General features: G+C 26.1%; 2 protein-coding genes across 9 annotated transcripts; one reads left to right on the top strand and one right to left on the bottom strand.

Annotated features, from left to right (window-relative positions):
• The first annotated feature begins 1,208 nt into the window (after positions 1-1,208).
• Positions 1,209-7,571, top strand: LOC132919529 (tetratricopeptide repeat protein 7B). Its single transcript, XM_060981199.1, has 17 exons — positions 1,209-1,399; positions 1,666-1,867; positions 3,385-3,536; positions 3,600-3,768; positions 3,857-4,069; positions 4,134-4,260; positions 4,326-4,450; positions 4,516-4,627; positions 4,689-4,836; positions 4,912-5,100; positions 5,158-5,336; positions 5,425-5,707; positions 5,777-5,918; positions 5,992-6,218; positions 6,842-6,946; positions 7,008-7,099; positions 7,168-7,571. Exons 2-17 carry the CDS (start codon positions 1,753-1,755, stop codon positions 7,298-7,300), a joined length of 2,511 nt encoding a protein of 836 aa, XP_060837182.1. The 5' UTR covers positions 1,209-1,399; positions 1,666-1,752; the 3' UTR covers positions 7,301-7,571.
• A 3,631-nt stretch (positions 7,572-11,202) lies between these two features.
• LOC132920408 (probable methylthioribulose-1-phosphate dehydratase) lies at positions 11,203-26,874 on the bottom strand. Of its 8 annotated transcripts, none has more exons than XM_060982783.1 (12): positions 26,827-26,874; positions 19,698-19,794; positions 19,500-19,631; positions 19,299-19,429; positions 15,568-15,647; positions 15,361-15,427; positions 13,103-13,222; positions 12,295-12,404; positions 11,934-12,094; positions 11,763-11,869; positions 11,500-11,702; positions 11,203-11,424 (listed from the first exon to the last, which is right to left on the bottom strand). In XM_060982783.1, exons 1-12 carry the CDS (start codon positions 26,857-26,859, stop codon positions 11,364-11,366), a joined length of 1,302 nt encoding a protein of 433 aa, XP_060838766.1. In that variant the 5' UTR covers positions 26,860-26,874; the 3' UTR covers positions 11,203-11,363. The 8 variants fall into 8 exon arrangements, with proteins under 8 accessions (XP_060838766.1, XP_060838769.1, XP_060838770.1 ...); XM_060982786.1 differs by lacking the exon at positions 26,827-26,874 and adding an exon at positions 23,596-23,614; XM_060982787.1 differs by lacking the exon at positions 26,827-26,874 and adding an exon at positions 22,646-22,938.
• Between the last annotated feature and the right edge of the window lie 494 nt (positions 26,875-27,368).

Genomic DNA, 27,368 nt, shown 5'->3' with positions numbered 1-27,368 from the left:
TTAAAAAATTCAAATGTTCCAAAACAAAACCTTACTCCTAATTATAATTATAAACACTCCTTTCTATATTTCGAATCGTATGGCTATGATTATGTATTTATGTGTATACTCCACTGATTTAAAACTTTCAATTAGTTCATGACACCGCTTATAAATCCTACAAACGCTACCACAACTCTCTTCCAGATCATCCAAACTTACTTACTAAATAGTAAATACTGAAAAATCTTTCTAATTTAATGCTTGGAAATCCCTCTTAAAGATTAAAAAATAAATGGTGTCGTAACCTACTCTTCTTGACTAACCTCTTAAAATAATCGTCAATGTCGCCTGGGGGCGGTTTCTCCATCCAACAATTCAATTTTCTGTCTCGTAAACTTAATTCTGTACCATCACTTATGCTTATTATACTAGAATTGTATAGACTATATTAACTATAGATTGTATGAATACTATGTACGAATCAAATAAAAAATAAAAACTGTGAGTTATTTAAATTTAAAATGTGTAAAAGTAATATTTATTATATTTAGACGTTCAGTAATCAGTAAATATTTAAGTGTCCGCTTTAGTTAAACTTAAATTTAATAAAAAGAAAAACGTATTATTTTAAACATAGACCTATACCTAACCTAAACTAACTTAGTTTATTATAGGTAGAGTTAGGATGTTGATGACCTAAAAAACACACAAAAATGCCCTAAAAAAAATGCGAAAATGCCCTAAAAACTTCAAAAAATGACCTTAAAAATTATCTAAAATACTAATTAAGTAAGTGAAAAAACTTATTTATAAATAATAATTTTTATTAGAGATATGGGTATAAATAAATTTCAATATTAAAAATAAATTAAAAAGTAAAATATATATAAAAAAAAATAATATTAAAAATATTTTCATTATTAGTGTTGGGATGTTGATGTTATAATAATATTCACATTGCATTGTTGCATTGTACAATTAATATGTGTCTGATGTTATCGATAAACGGTTAAGCTCTACGGCGCGAATAGTGATGAACTGATGAATCATGAATCATGATTTTCAGTCGTCGCCTCGTCGGTCGAGGCGCGAGGGATTCTACTTCCGTATATGTCACGTGATATTATTGTTTGTTATTATTTTTTTATATTTTTTTTACTCTATCAGTCTGTCTCTTTCTATTGAATTGTTAAGATCGCTTCTTATCATTGACGACACCGCAGTCATAGAATAAAGATTAGACCGCAGTCGCCAGTCACAGTGTAGTGTACTAGAGTGTGTGCACGCTTGTTCGTGTGGAAGCGTGTGACAAAATATTCGTTTCGTAATCAAAATTAGTATTGAAGTATATTATAATTTGACTACCTGTCCTATATAGACGGTAGTCCAGTTCACCGTTTTCGCTTGTCGGTATGAAGTAGGTGGACATTTTACTTTGGAATATTGTCATATCGTGAATGACGACCTTGAGCTGGTTGCTTACTTATTTGTAATTAATAATATTATTACTATCACTACTATAGCCTGACATGTAGTGACGTTTATTGGATTGCGAATCCGACTATCCGAGTATTGTTAATGATTACTATTCAATTCATTGACAGTATGGCGTATTCGACCAGTTTTAGGACTTAAAAGTTATTTTGTCCAAAATTTAAAATATTAATTTACAAACTCATTCAGGTGGTGAAACCTGAATACTTCTCGAGGTTCTCTCGAATTTTTTATATTTCTATACGGTGACTAGTTTGAAAGGCACATATCGGCGCAATGTCCAGCAAAAATGTGAAGAGCACTAGGGTTGAGTCCGAATTGGCCGGATGTCGAGAAGAAGGAAATTGGTCTAAGATATTGGAGCTCGTCGAACAGTTGTCTTCTGGAAAAGGCAAGTATATTCATATATATATCTCACTTTAGTCACAACAATCTTATAAAACAGCACTTGGCTAGTAATTATGTGAAAATAAATTTATTGCAGCTCTAATGCATAATTATATAGGCCTAATATGGTAATAAGATTTTGATGATTAGACAGGTCAGAGTGAATAGAATTGTAGGAGTTGTATAACTGAGCAATGCATGCCTGGATTAAGGATCAAATGCCCCAGGACACCATAAACTTAGTGGGCCCTCTTAAAACTTTAACTTCAAAAATATTGATCACTATATTTTAAAGACTGTATATTATTGTATAATTTTGTACAATACAAAAAAAAATATATAAGGCTATATAAATTATTAATTATGTAATAATTTATTATGCATAATTTATATACCTATAAAAAACACTGTATTTGTTACTAAAGAATTATAACCTAAATTTTTTTCCTTGCCTTTTCTTTTGTTCTTTTGCAAATTGTTGTATAGTTTCATTGAAATCAATCAATTGCAAAATATCATTAATGGTATTGAATTTTCTTGTGTCTGGCTTGTTCTATATTTATTTTTTTATTCTTATTAATTTGGAAAATGCTCTTTCGGCCGAACAATTGGCCACTGGGATAATTAAATATAATCTAAGAGCAATTAAAATATTTGGGAATACTTCCTGCAATTAATGGTTGTAAACAAAGTACATTTATTTATTAATTTTATATAAATTAAGTAAATTATTGTTAAGTAAACCACCATTAACTCTACAATAGGTTATAATTTGTACTACCGTAATACTTATACAGTAGTGGCCCAAGGCATGGGCAAACCAGGCAGTCGTCCGGGGCGCCAGAAGCGCATTTGTAGGTTTTAAAAAAATTGTAAAAACTTATGATGTTTTAGTAAAAAAAAACGTTAAATAATAACAGTGTGTAATAATTACATTTCTTTATAATAATATATTTAAGCTATATTTTTAAGGGCGTCTTTAAAAGATTTGCCCGGTACGCCATAATATCTTGGGCTGACACTGTACTTATTGTACTTATAAATACTTAACTATTGTAATTTGACTGTATAGGTACTTTATATAAATTAGAGAATAATTGCAACTATTATTATATCTGTATATCAAGGGTGGCCAAACTGTGGCTCGTGTCATAGACCCATGTGGCTCGCATCTTATCGTATTATAGATATAAAACATTTTTACAAAAAAAATATACATATATTATTAGTATGACCTTTTTATTCATTTTGGCTCTTCCATATTTATTAATATATTGAGCAAGTCTCTTCTCGCTGGCCACTCCTGCTATATATCATATCATATGATATATAATATATAGATTCTATATAATATTAAACAATTCACGATTTTACTGTCGACTAAGTCTATCTTTATTAAGATAGATATCTCATATGTTTCTATAACTTGTAATAAGGAATTTTTCTATAAATTATAAATTATAAATAAATAAATAAGCTATTATTATGTTTATATAATTTACAATTTTTTTTCATTTTTAGCAATGCTGTACAACTTAATGGTTGGTGAAGCAAAGTTAGAAATGTTTTTAGAAGAAAACCCTCCTATTGAAAGTAACATTGCAAAAGCTTGTGGTGGTCTTACTGAAGCCAAATCATACTTAACCGAATCAATTAGTGAGCTTTCTACACAAGTAATAAATTATTAATAATTAGCATAATGTTTACTTTACTAACTTAATTTAAATCATTTCCAGTCCGGCTTGAGTATTGATAGCCATATGTTGCTTGCTAAATTGTGTTACGCTTGTGGTCATTATGACAAAGCAATGGAACATTGTACAGAAGCCAAGTTAAACTCAATAATACAAACAGATTTACAAATCCGTAACATAAGGATATTGTCTGAGTCATTTGCAATAAAAGGTAAGTTAAGCTTATTTAAAATTCTACAAAAAATCATTGTAGTATAAATATAAATTTCATTGTTTTAATTTTATAATTATGATCATAGGCTTGTGCCAAGAAAAGTTAAGACCATCTTCCAGTTCTCGTTTTAAAAAAACAGAATGGATTGAAGGTGTTATTAAAAACTATGAGCAAGCAGCCAATTTAGGCATTTTGTATTTACAAGAACTGGACAACAAAGAAAATCAGCTCATATTGCCATCACCACTTGGTGGTAATGCACCATTGATTACAAATAGCAATTCTACATCTGCTACAGGTATTTTTTTTTTTTTTTACTTTTATTTATTATGCTAATTGTTAAATGTAAATTTTTTTTACAGGTTCTCATTCTCCACAGCCTGTGAACATGACACATTCTCTGAGTATCTTAGTAGAGACAGCTATCTTGAGATTGCCTCTGTTGCTTATTGAGAGTTCAAATTATGCTGGTGCCATAACAACATTCAGGTAAAACAATGAGTAAACTTACTTACATAAAGTAGATAGCTTCAACTCCTATGGTTTTTGCTTAGGAGTATATTATCATCTTGTGAAGCTCATGGAAGTCATTCCATTAGACTTATTTTAACATATCAATTTGCTGAATTTCTTTTACGCAAAGTTTCTCCAAAATACTATTCACTTCCAACTCAAAGTAGTAAGTAGTTCTTATTAAAATTTTAAATTTTAAATAAAATCTGATATTTTAATCATTGTTCTTAGCTCCCTCTAAAAAACAGTTATCAAATATAAGAAAACCAAAAAAATATAATTCTATTAACATGTTCATGCCCAGAAGTGAACATGAAGAAGTAATATTGTTGCTCATTATAAGGTAATTGCTAACTATTTAGAAAAATAATCTCAAATTTACTAATTGTACCATTTAACAACAGTGAAGCAATGGCAGCAAGAAATGCAGTATTGAGTCAGTCTCCAGAATTCAAGGAAGCAAGAATTAGAGCTTTTAGTTTGGCCACAGCCATTTATGATCTGCTAACCTTTGCATTAGTCCTTTGGGGTCAATATAATATGTTGTATGAGGTTAGTTTTTATTTTTATTTATTCTATTATACCTATTTTAATTTTATTATCAATAAAAATATAAAATTTGATTAGTCTTTTGAACGTGCAATGAAATTTTCTGCTGATGATGCTCATGTTTGGATGCAACAAGCTTTATGTCTTGAAGCTGCTGGTCGTCATATTAAAGCTTTGGAAGTATTAACTCAAGTCATATATATGCAGCCCAAAGCAATAGTTCCATGTTTATTAGCTGCTCGTATTTGTTATCAACATTTATTTAAGGTTAACGTTATAAATTATACTAATTTAAAAAAATATAAATACTAATTTTAAATTTAGATGGAAGAAGGATTAAGTTGGAGTCAAGAAGCTCTTAAAAGAGAAAAAATGCATTCAGAGAATTTACTATCAAGATGTAATCTATACATAGGCATTGGAGCACAGTGTATGGCGTTGACTTCGTTTTTGAAATCAGTTAAAGATAAATATCATGCCCTATGCCTCGAATCTCTTACAAAGTACTATTTTTTTAAGTTTGAATTTATTTTATTATTTTTTTAATTTAATTATTATTGGTATATAATATATAAATGACTACTATTTTAGAGCACAACAATTAGATCCCAATGATCATCTGGTTTATTATTATTTGGCATTTTATTATGCTTGTTTGGCTAAAGTGCCTGAAGCTACTACTAAAGTACGCCAAGCATTAACATTGAATCCTGAACATACACCATCATTACAGTTAGCTATCTTATTGTTGAGTGCTCAGAAAAAAATAAACGAAGCCAAATCACTTTTAGAATCATCTTTGGAAGACTTTCCTGATCATATTGGTTTATTATTCATCAGAGCCAGGATCGAATTGCAGACAGAAGCTTCTGATGTAATTAAAATACTTAACTGATTTTATAGCTATGCATAATATTGTTTTTTTTTTCATATATTTCAAAAGGTTGCACTTGTGACAGCTAAACACATGCTTTCTATGTGCAAAGCTTCTTCTGCCAGCAACGAAGGTTCTCCTTCTATAGAACATACTGATACTCGTAGTATTTTTCAACTTTACACTACTGAACTCTCAGACAAAGATTCAAGTAATACACAAATTTAAATAGTTTTTTAATATTTTTTATTGATTATAAAGATAACAAGTTGCATATTGAGTAGATTCTTTGGGGCCAGCGCGTATTGAACAAGCCTTATCAGAAGTAGTATCATCTATTAGTTCACTGGTACCCCAGCGACCTGTGACCAATACGGTGTGGCACACACAGCAAAACGTTTGGTTACTTTTAGCAGAGGTATACTTGTCCCAAGAACAATTTGATTCAGCAAATAATTGTTTATTGGAAGCAGCCAGTATTTTTCCATTATCACATCACATCATGTTTATGGTAAATTCTTTATATATCACTTTAAACTGAGGTTGATAGATCTAAACTTCTGTAAATTACTTGACATCAATTTTTTTTTTATTGTTATTTTATAATTTAATGTTTGTTTACATTTATATCATTATATGATTCATTCTCATATATGTGTACAGACTATAATTTTTTTAATACTGGTGTTTGCGTAATTTTACTTTAAAAGAAAACAATTAAAGATAGTTTAGAATGTTTAGATAAACTAAAACCAAAGTGCAGTATTATTAATAGCAGTGGTGTATTTAGGATTTCTTTGAGGAGGAGAAATATAACTAAAAATGTTGATGCCGAAACACATCCTAGCATTTTATTACCTACTGATAAAGTAATCGTAATGAATGGAAAAAACACTACTATAACTATAATATGGTTTATATTATAAAATATGTTAAAAAGAGTGGTCAAAAGAGGACCCTAATTTCCCTCCATAAATATGCCACTGACTAATAGTAATATTTTAAATTATGGATTTTACTAAGGTTCTATCACACTGTTGTATTTGTCTATGTAGATTCTTAAATTTCATGTTATTCCAGTTACTATAAATCATACTTATTTCACAAATTCTTTCTCTTACTATAATAATACAGAGAGGATTATTTCATGAAAAAAGAAACGAATTCAATGAAGCAAAACAATGCTATCAAAATGCAGTAACAGTTCATCCGGCTCATTTGAAAAGCTTACAACATTTGGTAATTATAAAGATGTTTATTCTTCATTTAGTTATTTTATTTCAGTGCTTTTATTTCACAGGGTTTGATGTACCATTATCTGGGTAGCCATAGATTGGCTGAAAAAACATTAAGAGATGCTGCAAAAATAAATCCTTATGCTCCAGAAACGTGGTATGTTCAAATTTGCATAAATTAAATGTATTGTTCCATGTTTTTAGCTATTTTATTGAATATTACAGGTATAATTTGGGAAAAGTTTTGGAGAGTTTAGGAGAGACTGACAGTGCCACGGACAGTATGGCTACTGCTCTGCAAGTAGAAATGGTCTGTCCAATAATGCAATACACAAGCATTCCTTTACCATTTGATTAAGACTATTGTTTTTTTTTTTTATAATTATTATTTTTAAACTGTATGGGTTACCTAGTAGACAAAAAGTAATTTAAAAAAAAAAGGAAGGGGTTACTGGTTACCATGTGCTATTATTTATTAAACAAGTTGACATACTTGTTAGTTGGCAGTATTAAATTATTATAGATTATAGCTTTACTTATTATTTGTCGTATTTGGTTATGCTTGTTTGTTATTTGATCAAATTCTTTGTTGTTTATTAATAAATGTAGCAGTTTTAACTTTTATTAAATTATCAATAATTTTGGTTTTACATCATCCGAATGGTGTTATTATCACTTATCAGTTTAGAGGAACTAATTAAAAAAAAAGAATATATTTTATATTTTTGAGGACATTAGGTATACACAGACAGTTAAAAATATAGTGGATACAATATATAATGATATATTAATATATTACTAAGGTATTATACTATTATCATTTTTTATTTAATTTAACTATCAAAATATATAAATACTCAATTACTATAGTTAAGCTATTCCAATTACAAACACATTACACATTTGATATCAATATCAAATATATTAAAAATGTGTTAAATTCACATTATTTAATATTCTTAACAAGTAAAAAGACTAATGTTTTGTAATAAAAATAAATACCTAATAACATAGGCTAGCTAGCCATCTTCATTCAGTTACTTATACAATGATGAGGTACACTCAACAACCTACTGTGAAGTAGGGCAGATACTACTTTTTAAATTTATTTTGTTTTAAAACATTTCAATACATAACATAGTATTACAAAATTGATAAATTATAACATTATTTTTACTAGGTAATTCTTTTAATCAAAATAACATTCATTATTTTTACTGAAAGTAAGAAAATATTTTCAAAAACAATGAGTGTTGAAAAAATCATACTGTATCAGGCACGTATACATGGTGGGGGGTCAATCATCCCATACATGAAATATTTTCAAGTAACGAGGAAAAAATTGTTTTATTATGTTGCGGCACAATTTTGTTTGTATACGTGCCTGTACTGTATATATACATATATAATGTAACAATTTGTGCTCATACGCGTGATGTTAGTATGTTATTAAACAATATTAATGGGTAGTAACAAAAGGTATAGTTTATAAATATTAAAATATACTTATAAAACAAAATTATTAAGATAGTAATTATTTTTCATTACGGGTGTTATCGAAGATGTCAGGTGAGAGTACATAGTTTTTGTTTTGGGTTCAAGTTCTAGACAGGTTTTTACAAAAATGTTATAATTTTATTAAATAACACAATTTGCTAAATTAAACTTATTAGAAAAGATAAAAATTCATTTGTTTTACCAAAAATAGTAATAGCTTCCATAAAATTGACATTAAATATATCTAAATACATAATTAGCAACAGTATTATGTAACTTAATTTTACATAATTCATTAATATTTGTTATTTATTAAAAAAACCAAGTTTTTAATACTTACTAATAAGAGTACATTTGTTGGGGCAATTTAATAACTGATTTAACATCAACATAATCCATGATTAATTAAAATTTAACATGGATATTTTTAATGAACACATAAAAATAATTTCTTTTGCTGATTGTCGATATCTCAAATTTTTGTAATCTCTGCATATCTAAAACTAAATTTAAATCCACACAATCCTATTGGAACAAAACTCAATATATTAAACTTTATTCAATTACCTTTGAGCTTTAACATAACGGTAGTATACTGTGTGCAATTGAAATTTCAATATTATCTTATTAACTAAGGAATAAGGATAATTCATAACCTAACCTATGATTTTATAAAATATTAACTATTCAAATTAAAGTAGATAAAATCTGAAAATGTTAACCAATTTAATATATTTATCTTGTATTCTGGTATTCATGTATTAGATATACATAATTTTTTGGATTATTTTTATCTTTCAACATACAAAAAACTCTCTTCATGATTAGTCCCATCTTGCAGTTACGCATTATAATTTTTTTATAACTCAGCTTGTTAGATGTCGTCTGTCCAGTATACAATTCTGCCTAAATAAGTATACATTAATTAATTATCAATATTAAGCCGAACAAAGTTTATCCTAACAAAAATATTAATACATCTTTAAATAATGTTTTGTTTATTATTAATCAACGTCTGTCATATTAATGGATTTTTTTTTTTTTTGTCGACTACTTTAGATACAAACAGTAATTATCATGATGAATTATTTATTTTTGAAAAATAATACAATGCTCAATAATATAGAATATAATATTTGACTTACTTATAATCTAAATAAACATAAATAATTTAATTATATTTCTACTTCTTATTTTGTATAGAATAATTAGTTTTTAAGTTAGTTCAAAAATTTAATAGTGGTTTTAATTATATTAATTTTGCTTATTCAATTATTTTATATGTATGATCTCTGAAATATTTTGTATAAGAAAATAAATATTTATATATAAAAAAAATTAAATATAATAAAATGGTTCTTTTTAATCTTAAATATATAACTCATAAACATATAAATAAGTTAATTATTAAAATATTAAATATTGATTACTACTTATAGTCTACTGACTTGATTAGTCAAAAAGTTGTTAAAATTAACTTTTACGCTAGTCTCAGAAAATTTGCAGTACAAAATTTCATAATATCTCTTATGATATATAAATGGTTATTAATTATTATTTTAGAAATTTTAAAAATAAAAATGTTCAAAATTGTTAATATTACTTTTATTGATTTATCATAACAATTTAATGTCTTACTTGTTAATTGCTGCAAAATATTGAATTTCATCTACAACTTAATTATTCCATTCAATAATTTATTCTAGTAAAAAAACTTAATGGTTTTATAATTTGTAATTCTAATATTTGGTGGTTTTGGTGATACTGGACATTTTCTGGTCTTAGCATACACCATATATCACCAATTTTCTTATGAAATTAATTAGCTAGGGATTACTATATTTTTAAAGTGAAATTTTTGTGGCACTTTTGATTGAGTTGATATTTAGTTTCCGTTTATTGAACTAGATGATCACTTAATTTTAATACGGTTATTATGTTGTTAGCAAACCATTTCAGTAGACAGTAAGTTAGTTCGGACATGTAGTGATAGCATATATAAAAATAATAAAAGAATTGATCTTAGGAGAGATCATTGGGTAACTCTAACTTCAGTTTTATTTAAATCTAAAGAGCAAGATAGTCAATGATACTTTATTGTTTTGATTAAGTAACTGTCAACAAATGAGTTATATAATTATTCAAAAAATCACGTGACATCTCAAAACAATAACTAAAAGCTGGTTTGATAACATCTTCAACTTATCTAAATATAACACATTACTTTAGCTTAGAATTAAAAGTTTGTAAATTAATAATTCAAATAAAATAATTATGGCCCATGCATATGCTATGAAATTGAAAATATTAGATATTCAGGTTTGATGTATGATAATAATCTTAAACGTTAAAAACATATTGGATATACTCTTATCATTAAGAAATTATTCTAGAGGTCTTAGAGTCATGATAAAAATATATTATATTGATTTTTACAATTCTAATAAAACAAAAGCACTTTATAGTATTGCAATTTTGGGTGGGCTTAGATTCAATTGTTTAGTTAAGTATTTTTAAAACCATATGTATATGTTATATTACTATAATTTAATTATTCTTATTGATATAACAAAAATATTTAGTGAATACTGAATTGGCTTATTAAATATAATTATTCAATAAGATCGATAGAATAATAGAATATTTTTGATGCACAACCAACTGATTTGCAACTATGATATTGTTTTAAATAAGTAAAAATCAGATTATTTTGTAATAATGATAATAATCTCATAAATTATATGATTAATAATGAATAACAAATTATATTTTGAGAATACCTTTTTATATTATCAAATAATACACAAGACATATAGATTAAGTTTGAAAATAGTTAAATAAAAGAGTTTATCTTCAATAGCCCCTGGATAGCTCCCAATTGCTTTCCATAAGGGTCAAGTCTACTAAGTATGAGTATAATTAAATTAAACATTATTCAATTTCTTAAAAATGGCTATTTTGAATAAATATTCATAACATTCCAACCTAAAAAAAAATCCATAAAAAAGAATAAGTAATTTGTTTTATTTACATCAAACGATATTAAAAGTTTATACTCACTGTGTTTTAGCAGACTTCCAATCACTACCCCAAACGTACATTCCATGGTTGCGGACCAAAACTGCAGAAGTGCTGGGATATTTTGTCAGAGCTATTTTAAAAGTGTCAACTAAATCTCTCTCATACTTTGAATTATCAATTATTGGTATGACAAGCTCTTCATCGTTATCATAGAATTTTCCCGTTTTTTCGTTAAAAATTCCCTAAACAGTATTTACAAATAAATCCATCTATTAAAATACCATATAATAATTTTTACTTACTTTGATCATTTCTAAACCAGTTATTCTTATTTCATTTTCTGGATTTAACAAACATAATTTAACTACTTCTTGTGAATGTACATGTATCACAGCTCCTGCATTGCGCTCTAATTGTTTTTACAAAAATTATTTGTGAGCCAACGAAAATTAATTAAATAATTTTTAACTTACCATTATAAGAACACATAAATATTGGAGTGCACTGGCTTTTTGATAATTTTTTATCTGCTTTTGGAACTATAATATCTTCGCCATTTAAATTTTGAACAAATAAATCATCAGGCTCAATTCTTTCTTTTTGAACACCAGATGGTGCAATAAAAATTTGATCACTAATATATCATTAAAAATTATTAATATAATTTCTCTAAATGGTATATTTTTAAATTGATTAATACAATTAACAAATTATATGTAATTATAGCATGTGATAAAGAAATAATAAATATAATATTTTAAATTATGTTAGGTACTCTATTATATTTATATTATTTTTTAGAAAATTAAGACATTAAATAATAATTATACGTACTTGTGTTTAATGCTTATTCCACCTCCGGTACCGGTAACCCATCCATTAGTATAGAATTGTCGGCATAATTCAGGAATCAAATGACGAGGGTGATCTTTTGAATCATTCTCCTGAAATATAAATTATAATTATAAGCAACGTTATTTATTGAAAAAAATATCTAAATTCAATCCTAATTCAAGAGATATAATTTAATTGCTAACCAAAAGTAATTTCTTCAATAAAATAGACAAAAAATTAAATTATATATATAAGTTTACATTAATGTTTGTCTACTTCGATGGTATGTATTCATAATAAATATAATTCAGTAATTTTTATCATTTATCATTAAAGCAATTTTTTAATACTTACACTTAAATTTGCTATTAAGGAATAAATTGGTTTATCATCATCAAAATCATTAGAAGCAAAATAATCCATTATTAATTGATATATAATTTTAATAAGAAAATTTTCAAAATGCAATTGTTTCTTAATATGATGAACAGCAATATCTAAAATTTTTAGTTATCTTACCCTAAATTGAAATCCCTATAAACCTACTAAAATATCATTGCAATAAAACTCGATATCTCAACAGTTCCCCTTGAGATTTCATATAACAAGTAATTGTATTACAATTGAAGTGCTAAAATTATCTTATCAACAAAAAAATAATTCATTTTTAACATTGAATGTATTATAGGTTATCTTTTCAAATTATAATAGATAAATTCTCCAATAATTTTAACCAATAAATAAACTTATCATTAATCAAGTAACCTTTAAACATATTTTTTCAGATTATTTTAAGCTTTAAACTTACAATCAATATTTGTTCCTCCTGATTAGACCTATCTTGCAGCAGTTGGTCACCATTATAATTTGTTTCTAACACAGTAGGTTGCTGGTTAGGAGTGGCCTGTTTAGTGGATGATGATCCTGCCTAAATAAATATACATTTATTAATGAATGTTAAACTGAACAGAAATTTTCCTAGCAAAAAATCTTAAGATATTTTTAAATAAAGAATAGTTTATTATTATTATTGATAAACATTTTAACAAATCAAATTCTTTAATAAGTTATGTATAATAATGATTGATAATGTAGTAAAAATATAATTAATATAGTTTTAAATTAAATACAGTAAATCCTTGAAATATTTATAATAAATGTAATACATATTTTATTCCATTCATATAATATGAACTTTATCGGCAGGTATATTATTTTATAGAAGAGTAAATATAAATGTAAAGTGCAATTATAAAATAATTAATCAAAAATAAAGATAGATATAAGAATATTATACAATATAAAAACAACAATGTTTTGTCAAAATAACAGAATTTTTTTGAATTATCTTAAATAATACAAAAAGTTTTCATGTTGTTTTACCACATTTATTTTATTCTGTGAAATTTTTGAAGTTAATGTATCAAGCGATAAAAATTCTATATACAGCTATATTGCTGCATATATATCAGAAGAGATAAAAATACTTTTTAAGACAAATTTAAAACAATAAAAAAGTAAAGTCTTTTATTAGTCAAAATACTAATTCTAAACTGATTTTGACCATGAACTGTGTAACATTTTGGTTGCAGCTCCTTACATAAAAAAAATTGCAAATTGTTTAATTCTAACTTTTTACTCAAATATAATGCATTTAATTTGTTTGGCTTAGGGATACCACAAGTTTTTCGAAGAATTTTTTTTTTACTATGATAAGTACTCATAAAAAACCTTCTAATAAATTTTAAAAATGCCAAATTTTTTTATCGGAATTTTAAAAAAAAGGTTAGAAAAATTTCAATTAAAAAATAGCTTAAAAAAGTCAAAATATTTTGAAAGATTAATTGTAAATAGATAACGCTGATATAATTATTTGGTAAAAATTTTAAGTATTTACAATAATTTGTTTTTGAGTTACAGCAAAATAAGAAAATCGATTTTGTCAAAAACTTATGATATGTAAAAATGCCCTTTTTTCCTTCATTTCCTGACTTTTTGAAAACTACTGGAAATTTTTTACTTTTGACCCTCTTAAAGTACCAACTAGATTAATTTTCTTTTTCAAAGAAAGGCTGAAGTCAAAAATCAAAGCACTAATACTACTCCCAAAACGTGATGACAGACAAAAAAAAAAAAACACACATTATTGTAAAATTAATACATTCATCACTCCGTTCAGAATCTATAATAGCTATTTGGATAATTATTTATGTACTAAATTCTCAATATATATAAATATCCTAAGCTCTAACCGCCCACACTTTACTAAAAACAATTTATCCAAGTATATGGTAGTGAATTTTTTTGAATACAGATACACTAATAAGTAATAATAAATTAAATAAAAAGGTTCTTAATAATCAAAGATACTTAAAACTTATAAATGTACATACAAATAAACTATTAAGAGGATGTCGTACCCACATGTGTTTTCTGTCTTACTGACATATACCATACCTAAATATACATTCAACAGTTCTAATACTGAGTTTAGCTTAAATATTAGAGTAAAATGACCTATAATTAATCTTAAAGGTAAAAATATTATCTATATTTTCTTATTGGTTTTATACAGTATTTCAATTTATGAGTTATGAGTATGTAAAATATTAATACTTAAAAATTCTCATAATTCACTTAACCTTTAATGACGCGCACATGTTAATTATTTACCCCATTCTATATTTTAATGCTATAAATTTTTTATTGGAATTTCCACTCTTATGCGAGTCATAGTCACTATGATACAATCACAAAAACTAAACAACCTGGATTTTATTAACATGTGCAATCGTTTACTAAAGTGGTTTTGTTTGTAGTTCGGCTAAATAGTATACTGTGAGAGTCACTAAAATTATAAAAATTAAAATATTGTAAATAAACCCAAAAAGAGAACATAGACATTGTTCATAACTTTAAGTGTGATAATAGATCTAATTCACTTTAATATTCAATTAGAACTTTTAAACATATATTTTGGTAAAGTAGGAGTTATAGTAAGACAGGGGACATATGCAAGGATGACATCCTTTTAAATGTCTTATTAAATTACATCAGTTTACCTACCTCATTATTCAATGATGAATTAGATGCTAAAAATTTGTTAGCAAAAAATGAGCTTATACGCTGGTCTCTGCAATATAATTTAATTATTAAATCTCATATAAAATGTTTTTATTTAAAAAATTTGAAAACAGAAAAATATTTAACAATAACAGTACACATTAATTTGTTTAAAACTACCTTTACTACCACTATGATTCAATTTCTTACTTGTTCATTGCTGCTAAAAATTCAGCTTCCTCCACGGCTTGATTCCATTTAATTTTTAATTTACTTCGTGAAATTTGAGTCTGAATACAACAAAAAATACATTTATACATAAATTTAAAAAAACAAAAAAAAACATTATTTAACTATTGCTCAATGTTGTTTGTTTATTCATAAATCTATAAATTATGTAAAATTATCTGTATAACCCATCTGGGAAAAAATGAACCAACATAAAATACGATACTATAGCAGTGTACCTTAGTTTTAATATATAATGTATGTAGCTTTCAGGCCCGTATTTTTAAGGGAGGGCTCGGAGGGGCAATTGCCCCTGGCGGCAATATAAAAATTAGGTGTAAGGGCGGCAAAATATTGAAATGGTCAAAAATGTAAAATTTATTTATAAAATTTTACCTAATGAGTATAATACATAAATGTAGAATAAAATATAATAATAAAAAATAACTTTAATAATATAATTACACCAAAAATAGATTTTGAATGTACCTAATAAAGTTATCAATAGTTATCTAATATATAAAACTTGTTAACTCGAATGTCAATAAAATGCTTTGGGCATATTGATGTTGTAAACATGATTCGTATTTAGTTCTATGAATCGTAAACTATGGAAAATACATACTAAAAATAGAAAATATACAGTGATGGTGGATGATGATAATTAGTTACGAGTCGACTGCCGATTGACAATTTATAGCACTGCTATAAAAATATTATTTTTATTAAACAGTAGGTACTTAAAACATTATTTTTAAGAAATTGATTTCTCTCCTTATAAGTCACGGATTTTTATTTTTTAAGTTAATTTGTCATTTTAAAAATTAATTTAAATAATATATTGGTTAATGGTTAAAACTGAGTTTTAATTTACATTAATGTAACTATTTACTACTACAATTGGGTAATATCAATAAAGTAACAAATTTTTTTTGGTGGTGGGGGGGGGCGGAAAATTTTATGTTGCCCTAGCGGCATTTTTTGTTAATACGGGCCTGGTAGCTTACCAGAACATAAGAACAATCTTTGAATCTTTCATAAAAATTAGTCAAGAAGATTTTGAGTCTATAAGCTACAAATATTGCATTTTGTTTTACACATGAAGAACAAGCAATTAAATAAATAATATTCTCTTTTACTTAATAAGATCTCATAACAACTTAAAATTAGTCTATACATATTTTTTTTTAATTTTATTTTTGTTAACAATAATACCCTTTATAAAAGAAAAATTATTTACAGCAACCTATAGGGGATGAAAAACAGCAAAGAACACTCAGTCTCAAGGAATATATGTGCAAAATGTTATGCCAACTGGTACAGTATTTTCCAAGCCAAGAAATCTCACATAAATATACATTTGTTTATATATATATTAAAAGTTTAATCTGTTATAAATCTATTAAATAACACTATTAATTTTGAGTTGTTGGCAAGAAGGGCTATAATTTATTTGCACACACTATTTAGCTACAAATTTTCAAATTTATAACTACTGATGATGGAAAATTATTATACTTATACAATGATTCCAAACACTCTTTATAAGGCTTAAGACTTTTTAGTTCATTATATACTGGTTATAAACTGGCATTAATTAAGTGCTTGGCGTATTAATTTTTTGGGATGTATAGCAGATCATTTTCTACGAGTTTTTTATAATTTATAATTTCTATTGATATAAGTATATAACCTGAATATTGATCATGGTGATACTCAGGATTAATAAATGAATTCACAGTTTGGTCACTATCATAGTAAAATCGCAATTAACCGTCTACAATGAAACCAAGATTGATAGATAAAAAAAAATTCAATTTTATAATTATGAAATTCAATAAAATATTACCAATTTATTATTTGTTTACTTAAATATACATATTAGTGGAACAGTTCCTAAACTTTTTTGATTCACACATCCACAAAAAATAAAACAAAAAAATGTATCGCATCTCTCTTTAATAAATGAAATATTTTTTATTAGTGCATTGTACTATAATTAGGGTTGCCATTCACCCAGGTTTTAACAGCATTTCCCGATGTCCCGGTTGGTCATTAAATTTGTCCTTGTTAATAGAAGTTGAGAGAAAAATAGTTTAATATTATATTATTTAATAATAAAACATGGAATAATTATATGTTATCTAAATGACTTAGTCTACAATGTAATAGGTATGGTTTCCGGTTTATCTAAATAATAAAAAATACATTCAATATGATGTCCCGGTTTGGTGAGGCAACCCTAACTATAATAGTAGTATATTGTACACAATATTAATATTTACCTCACGTCTTCCCTTTAAGTGTTTATACCTCTCAAGATAGGTGCTCCTAACAGTTTAGGCTCTACTTTATTATTATATATGATGACAAAATAAAATAATTTGAAAAAGTTACATTATTTAATATTAAATGCAAAATTAGATCAGTTTTACTGGGATTCTGAGTTGTGCGTATAAACATGACTCACTACATACAGACTTATAGATAGTTGACTTGGTGGTGATTAAAAATGGGTGTTATCTAACACCCACCTAACAAAAACTGGTTGCCATCAAGTACTGATCTCATTTTGAATAGAATATAGTTTGTTTATATGAATTCTGGGTTTTTTTTTCATTGATAAGTATTTTATTTTTCTTAATAACATTAGACTTGACAAATCAACTTTATCTTGTTTTTTTGTTCTTATCTATACATTTAATTACAAAATATAATTTATCTTATAAATGAAAACAAATAACAAGTGCGTGCATACCCATAATACAGACATGCAATATTATAATTATAATTCACAATATCATTAAGATGATAAGTGAAGTATTATAGAAATTTACGGATAATTAAGATCTTTGCTGTACTTATACTAGCATTACAAAGTTTATTATTTACTATAAGGAAAAATTAAATTTCCATTTTTTTTAATTGCCTTTACTTGCAAAATTTTAAATTATTCCAATTAAATATAATTTTCTCTATGGTTATATAGTATCTGACAATATTATGTAACTAGAGACTAACCCAAAATGTATATGAGATGATCCGAGTTAAAATTATTATAAAGTCTATCAATTATCACCAAAAACTTTTATCAAAAAAAGTGTAAACTTAGAAATATAGCTATAAAGATAAAAGCCTACCACACATAACTCAAGTACTTGGAATAATCACTATTGTAATTTGAATGATAGGTGAAAACTTATTGAAAAGTAAAAGTATACGAGTTCTGTCTTATGTGGCATCAGCATATGATAATACATCAGTGTATGCTATCTTAGTGATATACCCGCACAACCCAGTCAACCTACCATTGTTCCTACAAACAGATTTTCATTATCTCAATTATGCGCGCAAACAAGTCTCTACAGCAAAAAATATACCCACAATTATTACTTTAATAATACTGTAATAAAAATTACAAAAAAAGAACAAAATATATTGTATATTACTTTTAGTACAGCACCTGCAGACTTTTAAAAATAATTAATTTAGCTATAATTAGAGCTTTTTGATTTTTAATACCGAATGGGATATTACTACCATCACTCTGAATATCATTAAAAATAATTTTATAAATAAAAATAATATGCGTTTCATTTTTTGACAAAATCATAACCTTACTCTAAGCATATTAATTACACTTAAAATAACAATTTGAAAAAATTGTTAATATTAATAATAACAAATTATTAATGTTAAAAGTTTTTACTTACTAATATTTTTGGAATTTCAGCTAATATTTCTTCTTTACCAGAGAATTTTGAAATTTGTTTCATTTTTATCCAATTTCTTTTATAAGCGTCATTACAGTAATAGATGTGCAACATAGGTACCATATTTTTATCTAAAATATAATCGTTAATAATTAAAATTAAAACTTTTTAATTTCGATTGAATAGTTTATTTAAACATACTTTTGGTAAACTTATTTGTTTCCGGGTCTGTAATTACAATTCCTGGCCATACTGGATACTTCCCTGTCTTAGCCCACACCATATCACCAATATTAAATAAATTTCGTTTTCCGTTTCCGTTGTTATTAGAGGCTGTTGGAGAGGATTTTCCATTGTTTTTTTTGTTCAATATAAAATTTATTTCGCGATAGGACTCACCCAAAGATAAATCGAGCTCTTCATTAAATTTTCTCTTGTTAGATATTCGACCATAGCGGCTTTTTTTAGTATCATCATTTTTTTTCATTTCTTTCATCTAAATTGATAAAAATTATATGATTTTATAAAAAAAAATATAACAAAATATAACAATAAATTTAAAATTTCTAAAGCATAGACGTGCATAGATTTTAATCAGGGGAAGGAATCTCTTTTGCAAATAGGGAATTTTGCGTATCTATACAAATTTCTTAATTTTATGTTTGTAGGTGCATGATAAGTAATTTTATTAATTTTACATCTTTACATTAAATAACTGTTATTTATAGTAAATGTTTAATTTTTTAATGACCTTGATGACTATTAGAGTAAATACATTTTATTTTAACACATTAGTCGCATATCATATTTGTCATTTAAATATACTTGAAGTAAATCTGAAAAAATAATTTTAAAATAAAAATTGAAAAATTAAAATATAAACATTTAACTTTCACATATTTAAGTATTAATACATGTAGATAATTATTTAATTGTATTGCTGACCAAATTAAAGTGTATTTAATAACAAAGAAAATTACGCCAATTGGAATCATTTCCCATATGAAAACAATGTTCATTGATGCCATTTAGTCTCACCCACAGTGAAAATGTTGATGTGCTATATTTTTAACTTAATATATAACTTTAAATTGTTTCAAAAAAGTAAACTTGAACTAAAACAAAAATCCATATAGTTAAGAAAATTTAAACAAATATATTATAAAACTATAATACTTTATCATAACAATAATAATTTGTGGCAGGTATAATACTATAATAGCAAAATCTAGCATATCTTTTACTTTACCATTTTCCTTTTACTAAAACTAGCCAGAATACACTGATTTATAGCTGATGTACTTTTTAAAATTTTAATCTCAGCAATAAGATATTTATTTTATATAGAAAGTTGGTTTGGTACAATTCTAAATTTAGCACCATAATAATATTTTTCAAACAAAAACCTTGGTTTAACCAATTTATTTAACTAAGATTAAGTTAGGTTATGATACACTGTTAAAATTTTCAGAATTGGATATGTTTGTTTACTTTTTCAAACACTTAGCACATGTATCATTATAATGTTTATTATTCCTCAAAGAAAATTATCAATAGTAAATATGTTCCCTGATAAATAATAATCTATAAGACCATAACTGTATTAACTTGTATGTGTCCTAGAAATTACAGTTGCAATATGATCTAAAGAGAAATTAGCATTACAACTTAGCCCACTAGATTTGCCATGACTTCAGTAAAGATCATTGCGACTATGGAAGGTAGTGCTATAGGTCGTAACACCACTTATCTGTATATTAATGCTGTATAGAATTATTAGTTAAATCTGTCATTTATAATATCAGAGATAATACATTAATACTTAATAGTTTTTGTAATTTTGTGATAATAGATGACATATTTTTATATTTTATAATTAATATTGCCTATCACTCCTGCATTATGTAAAGTCATTTTTAGCTAATGTCAAATCAAAACATATACAACTTCGATCAAAAGATCGTTTTACTAATCTTTCAATTCTACATGAATAGTGATATTGTTCACAAAACCGTTTTATTCAACAATTTTGGTTTAATGGCATTCCTGGTAAATCTATGCGATTGTAAATTGTACCCATCCCCTTCCAAAAAAGAAAAGCAACAAAATAAAATCCAAGTACCTTATTAATACTGACTAATTTGCTGAATATATTTATCCATTAAACATTCATAAAATATTCAGAATAAATAAATAAAAGTTCTCATCTAATTAATTATATTTTAAACATAAAGTGACTTTTAGTTAAAGCCTTTATAGAAATATATACAGTGGATTCTGCCTAATGTGGGCACCGGTTAATATAGGCATCCACTAAATATGAGCAAAATGGTCTGGTCCCAATATAAATGTATATTAACAAGGTTAAAAAAAACCGCGTAATATAGGAACTCAATTCGGTTTATGTGGGCAATTTTTACTTTATCATAGTGTTAAAATATACGCATATGTATTTAAAAACGACTAATTTAATTGGGTTTTGTCATACTTTGATTGTGTTTATCAAAAGTAATAAAAAGCTTTAGGTATCATTTAAATCTTAAAACCCTTTTCTGCATATTGTACCAAAAATGGCACAAATTAGTTTTTCATAGTTTCTATTGTTGAAAATAAAGTTACAACGTTACTACATATACGGCCAGATTCGGCACAAAAAGGCGAACAATTTTGATGACAAGTACATTTACCTAGTGGTAAAATTGTGAACTTCAGATGAAAAATAAACGACTGAAAATATTATAGTTGTGCAAAGTAAAAAACTATCCACTTTATGTGGCAACAATAACAATTTGATCTTTGGTAAAAAAAAAATACTATCTTATAGTACTTTTTGTCCAGAATAAGTATAGATTTTTAAGTATAATACTTATTGAAATATATCATAACCTAATTTTGTGCCCAAATTAACTCTTAATCAACTTTTAGGGGTAATTTCACTAGAATAAGTTTTTGAACATTTTTCCCATCATCCTGGTATTTTTTACAATAAGAACATTTTTATCAGAAAAAAATAAAAATTCATGTAGAAAGGGATTTTGTTGCCTTTTTTTGATATTATAATTTTTTTTAACCAATTTCGGTTTTTATGTGCAACCTTTTATATTTAATGTGGGCAACAGGGCTGGCCCTAAGTACCCACATTAAGCGGAATCCACTGTATATAATATGTAGATAAGTAACATAATTTTTATATGGAACTAACATAAGGAATACTTGTTATACTAACCAACAAATCAATTTGGCCCCAAAAACTCCCCAGTGCCAGCAGATAAAATTATTACATAATTTAACTATTTACATACAACATGAATACAAATAATTTAAAAACTGACTAAGAATATACATACTGAATACTGATGGATTATTTGAAAACGATGAATGGACGATTTGTAAAGATTTTGTTTACTGTTTAGATTAACGTAAGTTAATAGTAATACACCTAAATACTTTAAAGATAACTAATTAAACACTAGAAGATCGTTCAGATCTCAATATGATACCTACACATTTAATAAATCACTAATGTATTACTTAGAATTCGCAATTAACAACAAAGACTACATCAATTAACCATTGGAAAGCTCGAAAAAGATTACCTTAACTCAGTTAACTCACCTAAACAGCAAAACAGATAAATATAAATGTGTAAAATAATATCAAATATGGGAATTTGAAAATTATTGTTTTCTTAACAAACATAACCAGGTTGTTACTTTTAAATAAAAATTATTTCCCTAAATAATAGGTATCACTGTTGACAATTCGATACATTTATAAAATTAACTTACGAGTTACGATATGAAATTATGAATTACGATGATCGATAAACCGGGTTACTACTAATTACTATGGGCGTAGGTAAATTGAGTCCCAAACAAAATTACTGTTTTTCAAAAGCGGTGTATATTAATAGACTAGTTTTCAAAATTACCTATACGTACAGTCGCACGTGCACTATTATAGTTATTGCGAGCATATAAGCACACCAATGTCGCGTATTAATAAGTATTTTTAATTGCTAAACAAGGAAACCGAATCTTATTTTTATTCTTTGAAGTATACGATGGATCAGTGTACAATTGTTGGTTTAACATTTTCACCAAAATATATTTTTATTGACTTTGAAAAATCTATCCATAATGCCGCGCAACAAGTTTGGCCAACAATTAATATTAAAGGTTGTCGTTTTCACCTTGGACAAAGTTGGTGGAAAAAATACAATGCCTTGGTTTAAGTACAAATTATAAAAAACGAAATTCGGAGGAGAGTAATTTTTTAAAACTTTTTTTTGGTTTACCATTTTTAAGACCGAAAGATGTTTATGATTGTTTCATTGAAGTTATCTTGCCAAAGCTTCCTGCAAATGAAAATATAAAATTATTCACCGATTATATTTTAAAAACATACATTGCACCAGATTCTACATTCCCGCCTAATCTTTGGGCTGAATTTTCGACAATATCTAATCGTACAACAAATAGTTGTGAATCATTTCACGCAAAGCTGAATAGTTTATTTTATACTTCGCATCCAAATATTTATATTTTTATTGATGCACTCAAAGAAATCCAATCTAATACATGTATTCAAATAAGAAGTAAAGATTTATGCAAAAAATCAAAACACAACACAGAAAAGGAGAATATATTAAGAGAACAAATGACGAAGTACAAAAATAATGAAATTAGTAGACTTCAATTTATTATCATTAAAATATTTAGCCGTTTAATATCAAGAGTATTATTATTTATTATTATTGACAATATTAATTATTATTAATTATTATTAATTATTATATTATGTAATATGTATTATTCATTAAAAAGTTGACATTGATTACCTATTATTATTAGGTTTTATTATTATTATTATTAATTTAGAAAATAAGTACTAATTATTATAAGCATTATTAATTTACTAGAATAAATATTTTATAAGGGACTCAATTCACCGCTTTAACTTTTTTACAGGGGACTCAATTCACCGCTTTCGTTTTTTTACAGGGGACTCAGTTTTCCTAAAAATAATAATATAGGACTCAATTTACCAAATCCGATTACTATTGCAGTATTGCTACGATAATCCAATGTTTGGAAAGAAGTAAGAACGTCGTTCATGAACGCACGTTCACGCGTTCACGTTCATATTTAGTGAACGATATGTGAACGTCATTCGTTTTTTTTCAAATAGAACGTGAACGTGAACGACGTTTATATTTTTAATGAATTTAGAGTGCTTTGGAAGTGTATGTCATTTTACAACACTTTTAATTATGAAATTTGATTGCGTTTTTTTTGCTTTTTCAACGATTTTTAAAACAGATGCTTATTACCAGTTTTTGTGATTATTTTTGCTTTTTTGACCAGTTTTTTTATTTTTAATAGTTTTTTTCAGAAAATCCCTCAAAAAATCTATAAACAATAAGGCAAAATGTCTTGAAACTGAAGTTTGATTTTTTTATAATATAAAGATTTATTTATTTTTTTTGATTTTTTAGTTAAAAACTTTTCCCAATCATTTTATTTCAATATTTTTTGTAATATTTTATTATATTATTTTTAGCATAGTTACAAATTATGTCTAGTACCTTGTACCTATTTAATCATTAAATATTTTTGCTCAAATTTAAGTTTTTTAAATGCTTATTTGAGTGGCGAGTGCTTATAATGATGTTTTTAAGTGCTTATTTTAATGATTTAAGTGCTAAAAGTCCCGAGCCTTGATTATAACAATTGACAAAATGACAACAAATCATTGTTTTTTCCTTACCAAAATTTTGGTTATTTGGAAATTTGGTTATTAAATATATGTAATCGAAAAATAATATTTACTTCTAAAGGTGGGCCCAGGGCACCCACATTCCTAAATCCGGCCCTGTTGATGCCAAAGAAGTTCTTGATGTGATGGCTCAAAAATCAAGAAAACGATACAATTTTGTAGATTTAATATTTTAATTAAAAATATAGTGTTGTTATAATATAATTGAATGTATGTTGTTTTTAAATTTAAAAAGGGGTGTGGGGGCTGCCCCACGACTCGCCTTTTAATAAATTTTCATAGCCCCTCGCCCCCCCCCCAAATAAAATAAAAAATCCCATGGTAACGTTTCTGGTTACCATTAATTATAGAATAGACTAGTCTTTTTTTTTGTTTATTAAATATAATATAATATTACAGCTAGTGTTTGAAGTATGAAATATTTCACAAAAACGTGAAACATTGAAATTTTTCTATTAATATAAATGATAGTTGTTTATCAATTATTAATTATATAATCTAAAAGTTTTAGGTAAAATCATTGAAATGAGTACAGTGGTTGATATATTTATACTATATTGGGTCTTATTTTCAAATACCTATTTATAGTAGTATAGTGAAACTTGGTTTTTTCCTAGGAAATGATTTATTGTCGACGACGTTGACAAACAATGTATCATGTATGATGATATTTAAACACACGGTCTTATTTAAGACCGTGTTTAAACATAAGTATAATATTTCTATTATACTGTTATTGACGGTCAATGCTTTATTATCGTAAATTCGTAATCTAAACGTTGTAATTTAGGTATACGTTTATAACAAGTAAATATACATGAACACACGGTTTAATGTTTATTATTATAAAATAATAACTATTATGAATTATGATGTAGTGTATGGTACGTATTAGTGCAGGTATAGGTAGTTTAATATTTAGATACTGATTTATTATAAATTGTAATATAAATTATTATTAGTCATTAGTTTACCAACGTTTATCCAGTGCTACTAGCGGCACTCTGTACTAACGGTACGTGTAATGACTAATGACTAATGAGGTGTAAATGTATAATAAGATTAATTTTTGATATCGAATGGTTTCGCGGAATTAAAGTAGCCTAGTAGGATATCAGTAATTCTCGGGACGATAACACATTCTCGCACACGCAGGAATATGTCAAATTTCGGTATGATCAAAATTAACACGCCGTATTCTAAAGCATCTATAATCTATATGCTATATTTATAAAAGACTAATAAGCCAGACAAAACTGGGAGGCTTAGGGTTGATGGATTTTATGTTTGAAAACAAATTTGAATTTTTTATCTAGTCTTTTAGGTTTCGAATGTTTCGATCGAAGCAATTTTAGATAATCAAATTAATTATTAAAATATTAATAATTAAAAAACTATACATTTCCTTTATTTTAAGAATTAAGTACGTGTTCAATTTTTTCTAGTATCAAAAATCGCCTCGATCGAAACCTGGAAGATTAGAATAAAAATTCAAATCTGTTTTTAAATTAAAATTCATCATACACAAGCTTCACACTTTTGTCTGGCATTTTGGTTGTTATACATGTTTTTTCGACCTACTTCAGCTTAGATACCGACTGTTCAATTTAGACAATTTCGATGTGGATTCATGTGCGTTGTGTAAATGTAAATGTGTGTGTACTGTGTAGGTACTAGGTAGCAAGTGATATTTAAATATTTTTTAAATTTTTATAATAAATAAATATAATTAAAATTTGTTTGTTTTTACTTGTTTTTTTTCCTTGGTCTTTCCAGGATTCATAATTTTCTTATAATATTTTTGAAAACCATTTAGCTTTAGCATTACCCTGAGGTAATACCTCGAGGAGGCGATTCCCAGTATCCTACAAAAATTATTTTCATTTTCATAATATTATTCATGGTATAAAATACGTTATACAAACAAAATCTGGTAATAATGTAGGTAAAATGCTTCAACGTGGGATTTAATTTGAGTATTCCGTGCAAAAAATATAAGTAAAATCTATTTATGAAAAATTGTATGTGTAAAAACTAAAAAGTGTAAAAATATAATTAATAATTAATATAAGTAAAATTGTATACCATCTACGTAGAATCAAATTACCCTTGTTTATGAACATTGAACCAACAACTAAACAGAAGGGTGAAACCATCGTTTCATTTTTCAAAATTATAGTATATTATAATCATCCTTCTATTTGGACATTAATAAAAAAAAATGAGAATAGAAATGTCTCTCGAAGTCCCGACGAAACAAAATCAGCCCAATTTGCATTAGACAATATAAAA

Source organism: Rhopalosiphum padi, chromosome 2, assembly GCF_020882245.1.
Source record: "Rhopalosiphum padi isolate XX-2018 chromosome 2, ASM2088224v1, whole genome shotgun sequence".
Lineage (NCBI taxonomy): Eukaryota > Metazoa > Arthropoda > Insecta > Hemiptera > Aphididae > Rhopalosiphum > Rhopalosiphum padi.
The sequence above is the reverse complement of the archived record's forward strand: the minus strand, read 5'-3'. Positions and strand labels throughout refer to the sequence as shown.

What these genes read in the sequence shown, in the direction of transcription:
- LOC132919529 (XM_060981199.1), top strand. Translation starts at nt 1,753, where the DNA reads ATGTCCAGCAAAAATGTGAAGAGCACTAGGGTTGAGTCCGAATTGGCC. An exon ending in CAATTCTACATCTGCTACAG is followed by an intron (nt 4,070 to 4,133) that starts GTATTTTTTTTT and finishes TTTTTTTTACAG; the next exon opens with GTTCTCATTCTCCACAGCCT. An exon ending in AATATAATATGTTGTATGAG is followed by an intron (nt 4,837 to 4,911) that starts GTTAGTTTTTAT and finishes AAATTTGATTAG; the next exon opens with TCTTTTGAACGTGCAATGAA.
- LOC132920408 (XM_060982782.1), bottom strand. Translation starts at nt 26,859, where the DNA reads ATGAATCCTGGAAAGACCAAGGAAAAAAAACAA. An exon ending in AACAAATAAGTTTACCAAAA is followed by an intron (nt 19,430 to 19,499) that starts GTATGTTTAAAT and finishes ATTATATTTTAG; the next exon opens with ATAAAAATATGGTACCTATG. An exon ending in ATTCATCATTGAATAATGAG is followed by an intron (nt 13,223 to 15,360) that starts GTAGGTAAACTG and finishes ATATTTATTTAG; the next exon opens with GCAGGATCATCATCCACTAA.